An 18,885-nucleotide genomic window follows, 5' to 3' on the forward strand; every position below is an offset into this window, starting at 1 on the left:
TGGTAATGTCACGACCACTTAGTGGTGAATGGCGGTTGTTGTTATTGTGTGCACACGTGTGTGTGAATATTCAGGTGTACTCAGTCACAGCCCTTTCCCGAACATTTTTTGAGAAAGAAAGAGGATGTTTGTCTTCGTGCATGTTCGTCTGTGCGAGTATTTGAGTGTAAGTTGATTTGTTTTTGTATCAATGTGTGTCTTTGTTTTTTAGTATATGCATATTTATGAATGAGTGTATGTGCGTGTCTCTGTAGAGTTGTAATTGTCATGTACAGCCTGCACACAATTACTAGCCTCCCTCAGCCGAGTAGTTCACTTGGGAGTTAATTTCTGGCTGAATCAGCCTTAAATGGGTACCTGATGCTGTAAGAATCAGCACTGTGAAGACAAATGCACAAGTGCACTTGCCCAACAGCCTGTGTATAGGCTACACGGTGAATCTTTATCTTTGTTTGCACCGTGCGAGTGTGTGTATATGCATATGACATTGTGCATGTGTGTGTGTGTATATATTTCTGTATATTAGAGCCCGCGTGAAGAATTTCAACTCTTGTCATCGGCAAAAAGGCGCCTTTTCCACATCACACGCAACAGGCACGATTGAGGCTAGAGGCGATGTTTAAAAATTCAGTAGTTGCCTGCACCGCCGCTGCATTGCTAATACAAAGACATCTGCCCCAGCTTTAGGCCGAGCCTCACTTTTTTTATTGGAATATTTTTTAATGACGCGCAACTCCTTCGGAACGGTGATTTTATATTTCAGAAACACCCAACTCACGCCCGAGCCTCCACGTGCATTGCCTCGCGTGCATTGCCTCGCGTGCATTGCCTCGCGAGAAGGGGTCGCTCGCGCACGGACCCGGCCGCGTGAGGACGCTTTTGCTGAGCTCGTGAACATTTTCGGGTGCCAGATATGTTTCACATCTTGACCAAAAGTTCACTTAACGTCCGAAGGAGACGTGCCAAAATTTTCTCTGGCTCGCTCGGATGACAAGTCGGGCAAATTGAAGGCGAAAGCGTTCGGCGGCTGTCTTGGCACGAATCAGCCCCCCCTGGTGCACTGTGCATTCTCATCGGTGGGAAACGTCTCCTGTTGTCGGTGGAATAGTTTGATCAAAACAGGCAGTCCAAGCGCACGCGCGCGCGTACACGTGCGCGCAAAAAAAAGAGCAAACCCGAAAACGGGGCTTTGTCTTTAAAATCATTTTATTACAAGATCTCTAAATCTGTTCTCTTTACATTAAGACAGTTTTGGTTCTTGAGGCTGAATGTTTGTACAACCGAGGAGGTTTTTCTTTTTTAAGATTGTATAGAAAGGTACAGAGATACAGACAGAGGCTGGCAGCATTGGCTGAGTTGAGACCTGAGCTCTGGTGCCAAAGCTGGCGAGTCATGGCTAACAAAAGCTGTAACTGCTTGTGCGCGGAGGGGAGGGGGGTCGAGAGGGTTGGGGGGGGTCAGGGGGGCGACGGGAGGTCAGAAAAGGGGGGGGGGGTCTCGCGTCTCGTTCCCCAGAGCTTCCACAAGCGCGCGTCACATTCTGCCACAAAAGAAAACAAAAAAAATCCCAAATAACTGAAATAAAACCAGACCCAAGGCGGTGCAGTGGTCAGCTTGGGCCTGAGCCAATCTCTCACCCACTGGGTCATTCCAACACGGGGGTCAGCGTGTGACCCCCACAAGTCTGATTTTAACACGGCACCCATGGCAACAGACGTGGCGGGCTCTTACCGTTTATAGGATCTTAAATATAGCATGGGCGCTCATGAAATAAACAAAACAAAAAACACTTGCTTGACAGAGCAGTGTCTATCACAATCAGGGACGCACATATTTCCTCTGATTTGTCATTGTTATGAATACGTGACATTATTATATTAACAGATGGGCTCGAGGTGCAGCTGCCTGGGCGAGCGGCCCTTTCCATGGCTTCAGAGCAATAACCTCCTCTGCAAAAAGATTAAAGTCGCGGTGAAGAGAAAGACGGGAAGCAGTATCAGAATATAAATATTTAAAACCTTTCACATTTAAACCAATTCAAATGAAAGTCGGCTTGGCATTATATTGGCAAAATTGTACATTTTGGCTTTTTTTTGCCAGAATTTCTCGTCCACGTGTTCCGTGTTATTTATTTATAAACTGAAAACAAGTTCCAGTGAGGTCCTCATTAAAAATTCCCTTTGTAACATCGCATCACGCTTGGTGATCTTTGAAAATATGGCTCAATGGGTTGTGCTAACACCAGAGGTTGTCCCAACGTGCTGTCGTGCTGGCAAGAGCTGCTGCCCCTTGGTGTTTAAAGAGTAACTTTTAAAGAGTAAATTAATTACAAAACATTAATAACGAGCTACGCAGTCCTCACTATAACCCACTCAACCGCACATTGAGACTCGGGATCCAGCCGATCAACGTTCAACATCGGAGATCAAAACCAATCGGTACTGACAAAAACAGCGAAGAGGAACAAGCCAATCGACTCGCTGCACGTGACGGGGGAACACGTGTGGTGGGTTTCCGTGACGCGGCCACAAGCTGGTACCAAAGGCCCCTCGTGCCGAGACGCGCTCGCTCGATCTCTCTCCAGCTTGAGCGACGTCACCCTCTTGGGCAGCTTAAAGAGTTGCGCATTACAAAACAAAACGTCGACGGCAGGCGATTCTCGAGTTCCCTTTTACTGGACAGCGCTCGTTTGGCGGCGACGACCACGATGCCAGAGCGACAGCACGCGGTTGGTGCTCCAGCACCCTCTGGACGCCACGTGCACACACCTGCGCCTAAAAGCCAACGTTCCCTCCTCGTCCTCCTTCGCGACATCTCCCAAGAAGCAGAACCGTATTTGCAGACGACACACTCTGCTCGTTCTCCATACGCACGCAATATATTTATATAGATTTTTGTTTTTTTTTGGGGGGGGGGGGGGGAGCCACAAAAATAAGTTTCGCCAGCCTGCCTCGTTCACCGCCGGCAATTCCGTCACACGGTCGTGATGAGGGCGACCGAGCAGCAGCAGCAGCAGCCGAAATTCATCCTCGGCCCCCAAACCTGGAAATTGCATAAATCAAGTTTGCAGCGAGGGCCTTTTTCTTTGCTCCCAACATTTGTTTACCCGCACCACGGGTCCGAATCTACAGCCAAGGCCGCCGCCGCCAGAGGTTTGAGAGCGGTTCGTTAAAATGCCAGCGTGGTGGATTGGTGGGACTTAAGAAAGAAAAAAAAACGTATTTCTCCACCGAAGAGTAAGTTGCGGGTGGCCTAAACGCCTGGGGACCGGGCCGGGCCCTGCACGGATGCTGCTCAATCGTCGTCGCCCTCGCCGTACCCGTCCAGGCCTCGGAGCGCAGGAGACAACAACAACAACAAAAACGCGCCGCGTTTGCAGCGGGGAGCGTGTTTCCCCCCTCGACGCTTGTTTTTGTGGCATGGAATTGAGGTTTCAATTTGTTTTTCTATCTCTCTCTCTCTCTCTTTACGAGGCATTAAGCCACTACGCGATTGGTACTTCACAATCACACATGGCTTCGTTAAATTGCAGCCGTGTACAAATTACCTGCGCTGCCCAAGCGCCTTGCCGAGCCGCCACCAGCGTCTCCCAGGGGCAGGAGGCCGGAGCGACCCTGCAAACGCGGACGGTTTTGCGGGCACGTGCTGCCCCCCCACCCCGACCCCGACCGAGGGCCTCACTGCAGCGAGATGAGGGGGGGGGGGGGGTGCCGGCCGGCCGGCCCACTGACCGGCCCCTGCCTGCTAGGGTTTACCCTGTCGCTGCCAATCCCTGCCGCATCACAGCCAGCATCACGCGCATTTTGGGTTAGTGTGTTCCTCTCATATATATTCTTTTTTTTTACTCTAAAAGGTAGCGGGGGAGGGCATTGCAATGATTATTGCTCGGTTAAAACAGCGTCTGGTTGGGAGTGTTCACGTCACACAAGGTTCCCAACCCCATGGGGCCGTGACGCTCCCGAGTTTAAACTCCACAATGCGAGCGTGTCTTAATCTTTCAACGTATATACATTGCAGTGAGGTTACAGTGGTCTTTTGGAACTTATGAGCATTTATACCAGCCTTCTACAACGATCGTGGTAAACACAACACAATTCATGTTCGTTTCACCATTGGAGCAAAGCAAAGACCGATCAACAAATTACAATTCACCCATTTGTGGTCTTCACGAGCACCGGGGCACGTGGTTCTTCCCCCACCACCCCCGCGCGCGACAGGAAATGCCCAGTGCCGTTTTGCTTCTCTAGCGGCCGGTGGCGAGAGGTGGGAGCGACTATTCACGTGGCGGGCGGGAGGGGGGTGGGGGGATGAGGTGGTGGGCGCGCGGGACAAAGAGATCAGGGGTTGACTAATTGTCAACAAACTACACCCGAGCCAAACACAGCGTGCGCACAGCAGCCCCACGTGCACCCCGGGGGTGAACGGTGCGGAGGAGCGGGGCACGGAGAAGAAGGGAGTGACGCAGAGACCCGAGAGACGTGGAGTGAGACACGTGGAGTGAGACACGTGGAGTGAGACATGTGGAGAGTGATAGACGTGGAGTGAGACACGTGGAGTGAGACACGTGGAGTGTGTGACGTGGAGTGTGTGACGTGGAGTGAGAGGCGTGAGAGTGAGAGACGCTGAGAGAGACAGCGAGTTAGACAGAATGAGAGGCATGGAGTGAGAGACATGGAGTGAGACACGTGGAGTGAGACACGTGGAGTGAGAGACGTGGAGTGAGACAGGTGGAGTGAGACAGGTGGAGTGAGAGACGTGGAGAGAGAGACGTGGAGTGAAACACGTGGAGTGAGAGACGTGGAGTGAGACACGTGGAGTGAGACACGTGGAGTGAGAGACGTGGAGTGAGAGACGTGGAGTGAGACACGTGGAGTGTGACACGTGGAGTGAGAGACGTGAGAGTGAGAGACGTGGAGTGAGACACGTGGAGTGAGACACGTGGAGTGTGTGACGTGGAGTGAGAGACGTGGGAGTGAGAGACACTGAGAGAGACAGCGAGTTAGACAGAATGAGAGGCATGGAGTGAGAGACGTGGAGTGAGAGACGTGGAGTGAGAGGCATGGAGTGAGACACGTGGAGTGAGACACGTGGAGTGTGTGACGTGGAGTGAGAGACACGGAGAGAGACAGCGAGTTAGACAGAGTGAGAGGCATGGAGTGAGACACGTGGAGTGAGAGACGTGGAGTGAGGCACGTGGAGTGAGACACGTGGAGCGAGAGACATGGAGTGAGACACGTGGAGTGAGACACGTGGAGTGAGACACGTGGAGTGAGACACGTGGAGTGTGTGACGTGGAGTGAGAGACACGGAGAGAGACAGCGAGTTAGACAGAGTGAGAGGCATGGAGTGAGAGACAGACAGGAGGGTAACATGGATGAGTGAAGAGACACGGAGGAGCGTGCACCCACACTCTGTTGACACCATGCCATCACTAATGCAAGGGACGGTGGATATACCCAAATTATATTAATGGAGTCGACCATCGGTCGATCCACAATAACGTGTGGGGGGGGTCGATTACCACAGCGTTGTGCGGGCAGTAGGTGGGGGGGGGGGTACAAACGGGGTCCGAGTACCCCATCCTCACTCGCCAGCGCCAACTGCAGCCGCCCCATCACCAAGTCACGCTTTCGCCGTAGTGGCTTCACGACAATTGCTCACCGAACCCAACCAAAGCCACCGCCGTCGCTGGGATTCACGGCGCTGCCAATGCAGGCGATGATTGTTCTCGACTGGGGCGATCCAGTGGCTCACCCCACCCCCACCCCCGACTAAACATTCGGCAAGGATTGAGGGCTGAATGTGCTACAGCACGTGCGCGTGCGTGCGCGTGCGTGCGGCTTCCGCAGATTTCTATCGGACAGGTGTCTCGCGCGCACCATCCCCAGTAATTACGGATCTCACCCAGGGAGTGCGTGGGGTGGGCGCGGAGCGGGGGAGCCACTCCACAGAATTAGAGAGGAGGGAGGAGCAGGAGGATGATGGAGGGAGGATAGATGGAGGGATGTACGTTGGGGGGGGCTCCACCAATCGGGGGTGGTTCCCCCTCCCTCCCCCGGCTGTCGTCTTCCCCCATGTGACGTGAACCGCAGGGAGAGCCCCCCTCCCCCACCATCAGCCGCTGTGTCGCCTCATCGGCCCCCCATTTATATGCAAACGAGGCGTCCGCTCTCTCGCTTGTAAATTAGCCACTGTACCGAGCGGCTCCGCTCCGTCTGCTCCGCGCCGGTGGGGGTTGTGGAGGGAGCCGTGCAAGCGACTCGCGGGTGGCCCCCCGTACGCAAATAGGGGGGGGGGGTCACGGTGGAGGGGGGGGGGGGTCACGGTGGGGGGGGGGGTCACGGTGGGGGTGTCCCGGCCCAACCACGGTCCTCGTGGGGAGAGGTGGGGGGGGTGGTGGTGGACAACGCAGTGCCGACCGTTGCTCGTCCATCACTCACGGCGTACAGCGGCAGACGGACGAGTCCGAATCACCGAGCACCTCGCCCACCCAACCACCACCACCAACAACAACAACCAACCACCACCACCACCAACAACCACAACAACCTGCACACGGCTCTCTTCGTGGACGCGACTCACAGCGCCGGGGCCGTGCTGGTGGGAGGAGAAGGAGGGGAGGGGGGTGACCTGGCACTTATTATTTTTCGAAACTTTGGAGAGTGGAACCTCTGGAGATCACTGATCGACGCGCACGGAGGGGGTGGTGCATCATCACCATCACCGCCGCCACGTGCGAGTCCACGTGGAAGTTTTGGTTTCTGCTCGCCCGCGTGCTCCCTCGCCAGCATTCACTTGCAAGCCCGGTCGTTCACGAGCCCCGGGTGGAGGTTTTGAATGTTATTGTTGAAATACATAATGGCCACCCCGTTCTTTTTTTGTTTGCGATTCACTCTGAACCCCCCCCCCCCCCATATCCTCGAACACCGCATGCCCCACACCACCGGTGACCCCAGGCGTTCGCTCACATTGCCAGGGCATTTCGTGTGTTCGGGTACCGTCAAGTTCCTAAAAGACGCGCCACTACCACCCCCGTGTCGCCACCCTTCCCCTAACCAAGCTGAGTCCGTCCACGCTAACCCAGCGAAGCGCGTTCACTGGGGTTGTCGCGGTTGCCACCGACTTCTCTCTCTCTCCTCTCTCCTGCTGCTGCTGCTTACCCCTGCGTCTCCTCATTCCTCCTCCTGGCGGCGATTTCCAGTTCAGACGGCGTGTATCGCCTCTCTCCGTGCCACACAATCTGACTCAACGCCGAGCTGAACGCAAGACGTCTCGGGGTGAAAGAAGCCCTGAGCCTGCCCCGTCTCCTTCCTTACCCGGTCCCACTCCTTGCCCCACCTGGGCCCTCCCACTCGCTTGCCCCATGCGGTACCCCAATTCCTGTTGTTTCGCTGCCCATGCGGCACCTCCTACGCCCAGCCACCACTCCTCCTTCAAGACTCTTTCTTCACGCTCTGTACAAATCCAACAGTGCCTGAACACATCCCCCCCCCCGCGTCCTCCGTTCACATCACGCCGAACCGACAGATTTTTTCGGAGGTGAACATCCACCTGGGAGGAGCGGGAATTTCGTGTTTTCGTTGTTTGTTGTCGATCACATTTGGAGCGATGCGACAATCTCTGGCCTGTGAGTGGATGCCCGCCTAATTAGTAGCAGTCGTAGCAGTGGTTTGTGTGTGTGGTGTTTCTTTTGTGGAGACAATTTACAGAGCGGGCGTATTTGGGCTCCTTAAAGCGTTGCGGCGTTTGCGGTGCTTTTTTCAATGTTTTGGGGATGAGCTTTGGGACGCGTGGAGGCCGTGACATTGAGCTGCGGCCCAGGCATCGGGTTGCGTTGTACAGGGTTCGGGTTGGGGTTTGGCACGTCCGCTATAAAGAACTTCTTCTAGAGCTCATCGGATTCCTCCGGCCCAAATAGAGATTCTGCCGATTCTAGATTGGTGTTTGTAAACGCAGTGCCCAACACCACCCCTGCAGTCCGTCATGCGAAGTGACCCCCGTGAGACGGGGGGGAGTGAGTGATTGTTTTGCCTTTGTGGCTGGGCGCTTTGTGGTCGAACGCGTCTAACCCAACGTGCGTGGCGCGTCTATTGGGGACGTGACGGTAAGACCGGACACACTGTGGCCCCAACACCCTGCTTGGTATAGTAATATGTTTTTACCCTTTCAAATGGTACAAAAACTGACACCTTTATACAAGGCATCATGTTTGCAATAACCACAACACAAGCAGTCAAAATGCAAACAAAAAAAAACAACTCTGATGATGATAATGATATGCACTGTCCTTGAAGTTGATTGGTCCACACCCGAGACAGCTTTTCTTAGAGCCTAGTCTCCATTGGTGTTGGACCAGATGACGCCAAAAGGGTAAAACCTATTACTATATTTTGCCACTGGTAAAGGAGGTCTCATAGTGTAAAGAACCCTGCTTGGTCACTGCCCCCCACGACACCCCCACCACGTTGCTCGTGAAGCTGGGAGTTCTCGAACGAGCGCTCGCTTCTTGAGGATTCTGGCTGCATGAAACCGCGGCCACGTGACCTCCCCTCATCGTCCTCCACTGCCCGGCACCACCTCATTCACCACCCACATCATCAACATCAACAACAGCAGCAGCAGAAGCAGCACCATCGTCGGTTACAACGCAACATCGCTCGTCCGCTGCACGCGTGCATGTCACTGGCTCGTACAACAACGCGTTCTGGAGACGCACTGGCCCACGTGCGCGAATGCCATGGCCCGTCGAGATTGACCCGTTTCAAAGAGGGCCAACTCCATGATTTTGAGAGAGAGGGTGTGGGGTAGGGTGAGAACTTCTCAATTTTGCGCCAATTCATAAATATTTCTCATCGCTTCGTTCTGCGAGTGAGGAGGCTGTGACGGTTGCGAGCGCGCGCGTTCCACGTCGCGATGGAGCGAAGGGGCCACGCGGCAATTGTCGAGAGTGGGGCCAAAGTCACGGCGATTGGTGGTGTGTGGGGTGAGGGGGGCCGTGAGAGGCTGACGCTCCTGTCCGGTCGCGGGGAAGACGCGTCCGCGGGAGAGGGGGCGCCCAGAGCCGCGCGTGTACAAGACGAGAGACAGAGAGAGACACCACAGGCAGCCTCGAGCGTCGCGACACCGATCATTCGCGTGGTCACACACGACCGTCGTCGTCATCATCATCATCACCATCGCGTGGGGCCCCCGTCTGTTCAAGCGTCAAACGGATAGGGGAGAGTGGTGGCGCTGAACCATGACAAACGCCGCCACCACCACCATGGCCACCACCATGGCCACCACCATGGCCACCACGGGGTCAAAAAAAGCTTTTCTCGGGCCGAGGAGGCCCGGCAACACAACGCGCGGGGGCAGGGGGGGTGAGGGCCCCCATCGGGCCCGCAAAATGAACCTGCCACTATTTTGGTTTGCTTCGTTACAACGCCCCCTTAAACTTAGCGCATTCGTTATATATATACCCTTTGTGGTTTGTTTTTTTTGTACACACGCAGTTACAGCTTTGAAAACGCAAAACATTTTTTTTCAAAAAATAATTGTAAAACAAAAAAAGTAATGTTTCGTTGTTATTGTACAATACAACACCTGGGTTTTTTTGTTTTGTTTTAAACTCGTGCGAAACATTTCAGCAAATGTAGATTATTATTTTTCTTCTTCCGTTGAGGTGACCCAGAGGCATTTTTGAAGTGTGCTTTAGCAAAAGTTGAACGTGGTTAAAGCGTTATAAAAAAGTGTGATCGGCTCCGTTATTCTTATTGGTTTTACATTCTGTGTTCCCCTGATATGTTCTATGGCTAGGTAAGGTACTGTGAATAAAAACTTGAATGTGTATCTCTTGTGTGTGTGTGTTGTGTAACAGACAAAAACAATGAACGAAGCAGAAAATTTTAAAATAAAAACCTCCACACAGAACGAACCGTGCAATAAATACATTCACTGATAGCAAAAAAAAAACCCGAAGGAAACGTGAGGAGAAAAATAATGTGAAATAAAAACTAAATTCCGAGAGTAATCGATGAAAACACTGTTTTCGCGTGGTTCTGGCCTGAACATGAAAGAAAAAAAGGTCACGGCGTTTATGTCGGTTAGTGAGAGTGCTACCACTTTTCTTTTAAAAAATACACTGTAAACTTTTTTTTGGTTCTTATAAAAATGAGGTTTCGATTTCAAAAAAATAAAACTTTGGTTCAAAAAATTCACCCATGGTTTTGGACAGAAGCTGCTAAACAGTTTTGAAGTTTGAGCTGGGTTATGTAACACTGAGAAATATTTCATCTTAAAACGTTAAAGAGAACTACGTAAAATTTTAAACCCTCCCCCCCCCAAACCCTCACCCCGCCACCATAACTCTTATCATAAAAAGTACGTACACAATAATAAGGACTAGTGTTATTTTCTTCCCTCTCGTTTTGTTTCTCTACTCTAGATCCCTGCAGAAGACTTCAGCGAGCTGCAATACTGCATTTAAAAAAAAATGTCTTGAGCCCACAAAGTCGTACAAATCCCTGCATCGTGTTAATCGAGACGCCGCGGCGTGGCGAAGGGTCGGCAGGGTGGCACGGGTGTGTGGCACCGAGTCACCGGCGCTCAGCAACAACACCGACACGCTCAACACACAAAGCACACGCGGCACAACACCGAGACACAACCCACGCTCAACACAAAGCACACGCGGTCTCAACACAATTCATGAGCAAAACAAAACTGAGACACCCACCACGCTCAACACACAATCCACACGCAGCACAATACCGAAACACAAACCACGCTCAACACAAACCACGCTCAACACAAACCACACGCAACACAACAGAGATACAGACCACACTCTCGTCACAATAGAAACACAAACCACACGAAACACAACACAGACAAATAATACGACAAATATTATAACACCGAGACAGAAACACGCCAAACAAAAACGCTCATTGACAAACCCCACTTGGCCACAACCACCACGCTCAGCACCACACCAGAGACAATTCGCACTCGACACAATCCACACTGAACCCAGCGATGCAATGCAAGCAGTCTGTCCCCCCTTTGGCTGGACACTCGTTTGAGTTAAATTTTTTCTAATTACAAGCTAACAACTGTAACGAAGGCGGTTAAAACAACAGGAGATGTGTTTACCCTACTTGTAATATTATATACACGTTATCAATTTACAATATGGCAAGTTTAATTTAATTGTTAGTCTATGGTCCGTGATTCGTTTGCTCCTTAATACGACCGATATCTCTACATACCATTTTTTGTACGATTTAACGGAATCCGATTCAACATTCTGTAACGTCTGGTGTCTATATTGCTTGTGACACGGTTACATTTAAAACACACAATACTCAAAACGCCAAAAAGTTCAAGGCCTCTTTAGTGTCAGGGCAACACCTTGTACATCCACTGGCAGCGGCACGTGAGGAGAGAGCGATTCGCTTGCGAGGTCGTGCGCAACTGAGCGGCAGGCATTCGAAGACAACAACACGGGGGACAAAAAAAAAAGCTAATATAATCGTGTAGACTGCTCTCCGCTGCACACATTTAAGACATGAAAAGCTTAAGATCTGAGGTAGAGTTTGTTTTCATTTTGTTTAAAAAAAAAAAAGCTTATCGGTATAACAGCCTATCTTTCTCGCAAGTTCTTTGACGGCAATGGCTAAAATGAAAAGTGACAATGAGACGCAAACTAAAACGAACTCCTTAAACGTTATTCCTGTAAACAGCTGGACAACTTTGCAGCTGAATTTAGCTGCCAGAGTTAAAGCTGACATTTTATTACAAAATATGACTCTCAATATTTTTTTCTCTTCTTCTAAAATACCTCATCACACCCTGTTTGTATAATGCCCTCCAACGAAGAGTTTTGGTTCATTTGTTTTTAAATTATTTTTTAGGTTTTTTTCTCTCTCTTTCTCTTTAAAGCAAACGTCGGCAGCGGTCTGCTACCTCAATGACGGCGTCACGACCCAATACCCTGGCCCCAGCCCAAGGCGCGGAGTATAAACCGCCACCCGAAATCTGCGGATAAAAAAGAAAAAAATGCGTCGATAACGCAAAATCTGCGTTAAAGGGGGGGGGGGGATCCCGCCCGCAAGCACCAAGATTTGGCAGTGAGGAGCGCGCTTAGCTTCGGAGGTCTGGCCACACCAGCCCGTGGCGGCGGTGGCGGGCGGGCGAGCTCCAGAGTTTGTGGGGGCGGCGGTGGCGGGGGGGTACGACTGCATTGCCTCGCTGGGAAGAACGGCGGAACCGTTCCCACACACGCACGAACAACGCACGGATAACAACACGCACGGACGACACACGCACGCACAAACGACACGCCAACACCCCGCGCTCGGTGCACACAGCCGGCAACTCTCCTCCCCGCCGTTCGGAAAGGTAAGTGTTGTATTGTTTGGAAAGGGTTTAAAGCAGCTGGTGTGCTTGCGATGGGTCAGGTGTGGGCTTTGGAATAAAGGGGAAGGGGAGAAAGGGGAACTTAATAGAAAACAACAAAAAATATCATTAAGAATAATTATTTAACAAAAAAATTAAAATCATAGGAGAGTGTTGAGGGTGAGTGAGAGAGACGGAGACAGACAGAGAGAGAGAGAGCAGAGGACCCATAACGTTATACGCCAACAAAACGTACTGCATTACTAAGCAGCTATCCAACATAAGTGCTGTGCAAGAACCATGCTACTGTCAAGACAACACCACAGACACCGCGCCGGCTGTCACCGCTACCAAAAAACAGACACAGAACAAAGCTAATACGCGCGCAAAAAACCAGGTACATACAAACGAGGAAAAGCATGCTAAAATATACACCTTCGTTATTATCCTTCGCAATTTTTACATCCTTATCATGAGCCTGCCATCACTGCTTTGATCCACAGGCGTTTTGGTCAACAGTTGATAATTGTTGTTATTAATAATAGTTTTTTTTTCTTTTCAAATCTTCTTCCTCTAAGTGACTATACAGACATTAGGACATTGATTTAAAAAAAAAATGAACTGCAAACTAGAACAGGTTTTCGTCACTTTCGCCACAGAAAATAATGATCATGGTAGGCGCCAATTTTGGCGTTGGCTTGCGCAGCCAGTGCTGATGTTGAACACGACACAGTTTTAACTGTAACCGAAACATCGTTCCCCTATTTAGGAAAACATTTCTCGACAAACATTTTTTTTGTACACATTTCAATTTAACCAGTGAACATACGTTCTTTAGAGTCCTGTGGACAAACATTAAGAATATTTCACCTTTTGTTTTGTAGAAATTCAAAACGTCTTGATATTACCGTTTGCAAAGAGCGAGAGTATCCTATATATATACTTTTTACATCGCAATGTTCACTGAATTTTTTTGCAGTCAATGATTTTACGCCCCCTCCCCCCGATTGCGAGGAAGCGAGCGAGCGAGCGGAGGACGAGAAAGGGTCTGGGGGGTCCTCGAGTGTCTCGTTATGACATCAGCCGCTGCGTGTCCCGTGGGACGGCCTTCGTTGCTCGGGAGCCGGGGCCACGCTTGCACCAAAATGCCTTGTGCCTGCCACGCATGTTACACTGCACACGTATAAATATATGTATACCTGCATACATATATTCACAGACGTACAGCATGTGTTCAAGGGTTTATAGACGTCACCTCGAGCCTTCTGCTCGCAAAGCGTATATTATAGAAATAATTTTGCATATAATTGGTATGTTTATATGTTAGGGCGTGCGTGTATATATCTACACACACACACACACAATTTTTCAGTGCTGTGCAACGTCATATTAATTTCCAATTCAAACCTTTATAAAGTGGCATTTATGATTCATGTACAAAAGCCATTTGGCCAAAACGAATGTTGGTGGCAAGTGCTTTTCTTTTCTGCGAACATCTATCAGGACCAACGCTGCAAATAAGGTGGTGGTGGTGGTCAGCACCACAAACTCGGCCACCACCTTTGTCTGCCAGGTGCCGATGTTCGATTGCACAGCACCAGGAAAAGTTAACCGGAGGGAGCCCCCCCCCCCCCCCAGGTCAGGCTTAAGATTCCAATTGCAACAGGAATCGTGCAAGGGCAGGGAAATGGAAGCTAGGTGGCCGGAGTCATGGCGCAGCGAGTGAGCCACTCCACATTCATCTGTGTGCAAAGACAAATATCCCCACCCCTTTACAGATTAAATCTTGACTTTACAGATTGTTGGTACAAGTGCTGTTATCAAGCATCTATAAAGGCGGGCACGGCACACGAGGTGGGGGGTCGGTGGCCAGCACCACGTTCGGCCACCTATGTCTCTCTGGTACGATGTTTACGCGTCGTACTGGGTACTCATTTGAGGCTGAGTCGAACTACGGGAGGCCAAGGATCGGTTCAAATATTCGTTATTGGTGTTGGCCGTTGAGTGTTTGCACACGCGTGCGTTCGTGCGCGCGCGCGGATAGGGGAGATGCTTTGCAAGGGAAAAGCATGGCCCGAGTTCACTCTACGTGCGCATTCACCTGGGGGACAAACGTTCCTGTACGCTCGTGTACAGTACACGGGTAGGCTCACGTAAACGTGTGTGCGTCTTTACCATGATCATTATTTCTGCTGTATAGCCACTCTTCCCTCCTGCATTTTAAATTAGTTTACAAGTCACATACACTTACACAGAGTGCCTGTCAAAGAGTCAATGTAGGGCCTCCAATCATATAAATATATATACCGTATACCATTCGTAACAGAGATTAAACAGATAAGACAAAAAAAAACCTCACTACGTCACAGGTAGTGTAAGCTGTTCCCGTTTTTTGTTATTTTTCTTTTTAAAGCCTGCAAAAAGGAATGTGCAAAGAAAAAAAAGACAGATTCAATTCATTGGTCAAAATCGAGAGGACACGGTGAGGGTTGGCGATACCGGCACAAAGCTTCGGGAAGCCCCGCCGGCGGGCGCCCGCACAGTCTGCTGCGGCGCCGCGCCTCGGGCAAAGCGGGGCAAGTTTTCGTTTTTTTCTTTCTCTCTTCCCGTTTTTCAAAGACGATCCGACCCCTCGCGTCGGTTGACCCTGTCAGCCACTGGTCCCATGCAAACCACCGGCCATTAAACAACAACAAAAAATACCTCTTTGTTTTGTTCCTTTTTGTTTTTTAAAGAGTGGCATTGTATCGCCTCCTGCCTGAGTTGCGGGGGTCGTGTGTGCGAGAGAGGGCGAGCGATGCCATGGAACGGCGGCTGGAGGTGGTGGCGTGTGAGTTGGCGGCGTGTGAGTTGGCGGGTGAGCTGGCGGGTGAGCTGGCGGGTGAGCTGGCGGGTGAGCTGGCGGGTGAGCTGGGGCTGCGCGCACGATGACCGTACACACCCGTTGGTTGGCGCACGCCTCACGTGGCGATGACTTTGATTGGTTCAGACGGCAACCAAGACCCTCCACCTACCCACCCCCACCACCCCCTCGAGCCTTAATGACATCTCCCGATATGTGAGCCGTTCGCTCAGGGCGATCTTTTAGACAAATCGACATCACTAAAATTAATTAACCGTTTTCGTAAAACGAAAATGCACCAAGCCCAATTATGACAGCCCAACACCTGTAAAATGATAACCTTTAACATGTTACTTTAAAAGGGACGTACACTCATATTAAAAAAAATAACGCATATAAAAACCATCGTAAATTTTGGTCCATGGATTTCTTAAAATCAGGTTATAGGTGCTACTGACGCAGTGTCACGAGGTTAAATCTGTTCCAGCGGCAACGCCGACGACAAACGGACGGTTAATCGAAAACCCTACAAACTGCGGATGCCCGCTCGCCAGCTCACAGACTCGGCCCGATGCCAACGCGCCGGGCTCACCGGCTAGCTCGCTCACCTCCACGCGCCGGCGACCACAGGGAAGGGGGGGGGGGTCCAGAAAGGGAGGGAGCGGGGGGGGGGCCTCACATGGCCTGCCCGGCGCTGTGCATCTTCATGTGGCTGATGAGGTTGCGCTGCTGCGCGAACTTCCCGCCGCAGAGCTGGCACTCGTAGGGCTTCTCGCCCGAGTGGATGCGCATGTGCTCCGTGAGGCGGTACTGGCGCGTGAAGCGCATGCCGCACTCCTCGCACGCGAATGGCTTGAGGCCCAGGTGGCTGCGCATGTGGCGCGTCATGGTGCCGCGCTGCGTGAACTTCTTGCCGCAGATGGCGCAGGGGTACGGCCGCGTGAGCCAGTGCGTCTTCTCGTGCTGCCGCAGTGTCGCCGCGTCCTTGTAGGCGCGGTCGCACGCCATGCAGCGGTACGGCCGCGCCTCCGCCGAGTCGTCGGCGCAGCCCGCGTCGAGACCGCCGGGCCCCCCGCCGCCGCCTCCCCCGCACGCCGAGGGAGGGCCGCCGCCGCCCCTGCCGCCTCCCGCGCAGCCGCTGCTGCCGTCGTCGTCGTCGTCGCCGCCGCAGCCGCCGCCGCCTCCTCCGCCGCCTCCGCCGCCGGCCTCGCGCTGGTAGAGCTCCTCCTCGGTGTGCGTGTCGACGTGCGCGTTCAGCTGCTCCGAGCTGGGGAAGCCCTTGCCGCAGGGGATGCACACGTAGAGGTTGTCGCCGCCGAAGGCGTCGGGCTCGCCGTAGGCGGCCGCGTGCCGGTGGTGGTGGTTGCAGTGGGCGTAGCGCTCGAGCCCGGGCTCCGAGCCGCCGCTGCCCGTGTCGCTCATCCCGCTCTCGTCGTTCAGGCTGCGGTTATCGTCGTCGTCGTCCTCCTCCATGGTGGCGACACCGAGGAGCGAGCGTGTCGTCTGGTAGAGCCCCGTGCCGCCGCCGCCGCCGCCTCCACCGCCGTCGGACTTTGAACTTCCCGAATAGACGACGACGCCGTTGCTTGGCGGCACGGGCACCTCGTCGTCATCGCCGGACGCCCCGGCCCAAGAGTTCGGAGGGGTCTTGTGGTCGCCCTGAGCTGATGGCCCGTGATGCAGGTCCTGTGTGAGAAGCGTATTTACACACACGCACGTACACACAAATACAAAGCTAAAGATCCCCTATATAGCCTTCAACAGACTGTCGTGACAAGTGCGCGAACCTTTTAAGGCCGGTTAGGGCACACGACAAGAGAGGTTGACCAGCACCACGCCCAGCTTCCTTTGTCTCCCCAATGCTTATATTTACACACGCAACCAGGTACTCATTTATGGCTCAGTCGACTTAGGGGAGGCCCAGGGCCAGTTCGGATATTCATCACCCAGAAATGCGCACACCCAGTGCTCGTGCAGAGGGCTGGACAGCATCGCCGGGGAGAGTGAGCTGGCCTCATAGGAGATGTGGGGGCCCGACATTAATGTAGGACAAAACATTTAATTCACAAGCCTATGTTTTTGCAGAAGGGGCAGGGTCTGGGGGAGGGGAGAGAGACAGGACACCATGGAATTTGACAGAGAAGGTCCAGGATGTACGAATATTTTCTCCGAGTGAAAATTGTGGGTAAACAAAGATTAAATCTGACCGCTGGCCTGGAGCTGTGAGAGCAAAAGAGCGTACGTGCACACAAAATGCACCCGTGTCCCTGCCCCGGGAAACGCCGGCGATATTCTTTTCTTAACCTCGTTGCGAGTTCCGCCCCAGGCGCTCACCTGATCCTTCCGGTCGCACGGCCGCTCAGCCGGCTCCTGCTTGAGCCAGCTCGTGTTGAGAGGCAGCGGCAGCCCGTCTGCGGCGCCGCTGGAGACGGGCAGCTTACTTCCGCCGCCTCCGTTGCCGCCGCCGCCGCCGAGCGGGGATGGCGCCGTCCGTCGGATGAGGCCCAGGCAGGCCTCCGCCTCGCCTAGTGCCGAGCCGCGGCCCTCGTAGCCGTCGGCGCCGGAGGGGGCGGGCGTCGGCGAGTGCAGTCGGTCCGCGTGCTCCGCACCGCCGCCGCAGGACGAGCGGGAGTCGCGAATCGGACTCTTCTTGGAGAGGTCGAGGCCCACGAGCTGGCTCCGCTCGCTCGACGAGACGCCGCCGCCGGCGCCGCCACCGCCGCCGCCGCTGCCACCGCCGCTGCCACCGCCGCGCAGGTCGAGCCCCGCGTCGTCCGGAGCCACACGCGATGGGAAATATTCGCCGACGCCGGAGCCCAGGGTGTGCAGCTCCCCGACGCGCTGCAGCTCCCCGACGCGCGGAACTTCCCGGCTGCGGAAGACGACCCGGAGAGAGCGGCACTTCAGGACAGGGCCCACGCAACGCGCACGCAAACCTGGCCCATGGGCGCAGGCAACCGAGCAGCATTTTGTTTGACTGCCCGTACCCTGCTCACGCGACTTCTCCCCGAGTTTTGCTGCTTAAGTTTTGCTGGAAAAACCAAGTCCCTGTGGTCCACAGCTGGATGAGCCCTTTAAAAGTTATTTCATTTATACTTGGCAAAACAGACCCTTTGCTATTTATTACCGCTGGATGGCTTTTTATATTTTTTAAGTCGAGACGTCGGCATGAATGCAGCCTCTCTACGAATTCCGCCGTAGTGATCAAAGATCAACGTTGTCATCGCTTTCTGAATTTTAGAAAAGAGAACTCAATAGAATATTAACATCTTAAATCCAATATCCCGTGGATCGTCCTTAACAGCAACTAAGTCTTATATCAGCAAGGTGTGGGGCCAGACAAATCACTGCCAATAGGCAGCTCAACCACAACAACCGTAAGATACACAAACGCCACGGGACACACGCTGAAGGCGCAGCGGTGGGTCGCCGTTGCTTCTGGGAATCGTGGTTTTCGAGAGACTTCCCGTGGACGGGGAGAATTGTTTTGCTTTTGCGAACGCGCGCAGGCAACCCACGCCCATTCGTGTTTTCACCACAAGTCGCCGAAGCAACGCACCCCTACGCGTGACTCGCGCGCGAAAACACCCACGCACGTGTTAGTGCGAGGTTGCCATGGTGCCACCGGTGGTACCGACACGGGCACGAGAACAACAGTGTCC

The 18,885-nt window shown here is 52.9% G+C and overlaps 1 protein-coding gene across 2 annotated transcripts in view; it reads right to left on the reverse strand.

The window, feature by feature from the left end:
• Nucleotides 1–15,425: 15,425 nt before the first annotated feature.
• HIC1 (HIC ZBTB transcriptional repressor 1) overlaps nucleotides 15,426–18,885 on the reverse strand; it is an 84,296-nt gene continuing 80,836 nt past the window's right edge. For both annotated transcript variants that reach the window (XM_078873768.1, XM_078873767.1), the window contains exons 3-4: nucleotides 17,558–18,095; nucleotides 15,426–16,909 (exon numbers count right to left, since the gene is read on the reverse strand). In XM_078873768.1, coding sequence (XP_078729894.1) covers nucleotides 15,899–16,909; nucleotides 17,558–18,095 — 1,549 coding nt within the window. In that variant the 3' untranslated portion in view covers nucleotides 15,426–15,898. The remainder of the gene's footprint in view (nucleotides 16,910–17,557; nucleotides 18,096–18,885) is intronic.

The sequence above is a fragment of the Lampetra fluviatilis genome, chromosome 37, assembly GCF_964198595.1.
Source record: "Lampetra fluviatilis chromosome 37, kcLamFluv1.1, whole genome shotgun sequence".
In the NCBI taxonomy this organism is placed as follows: Eukaryota; Metazoa; Chordata; class Hyperoartia; order Petromyzontiformes; family Petromyzontidae; genus Lampetra; species Lampetra fluviatilis.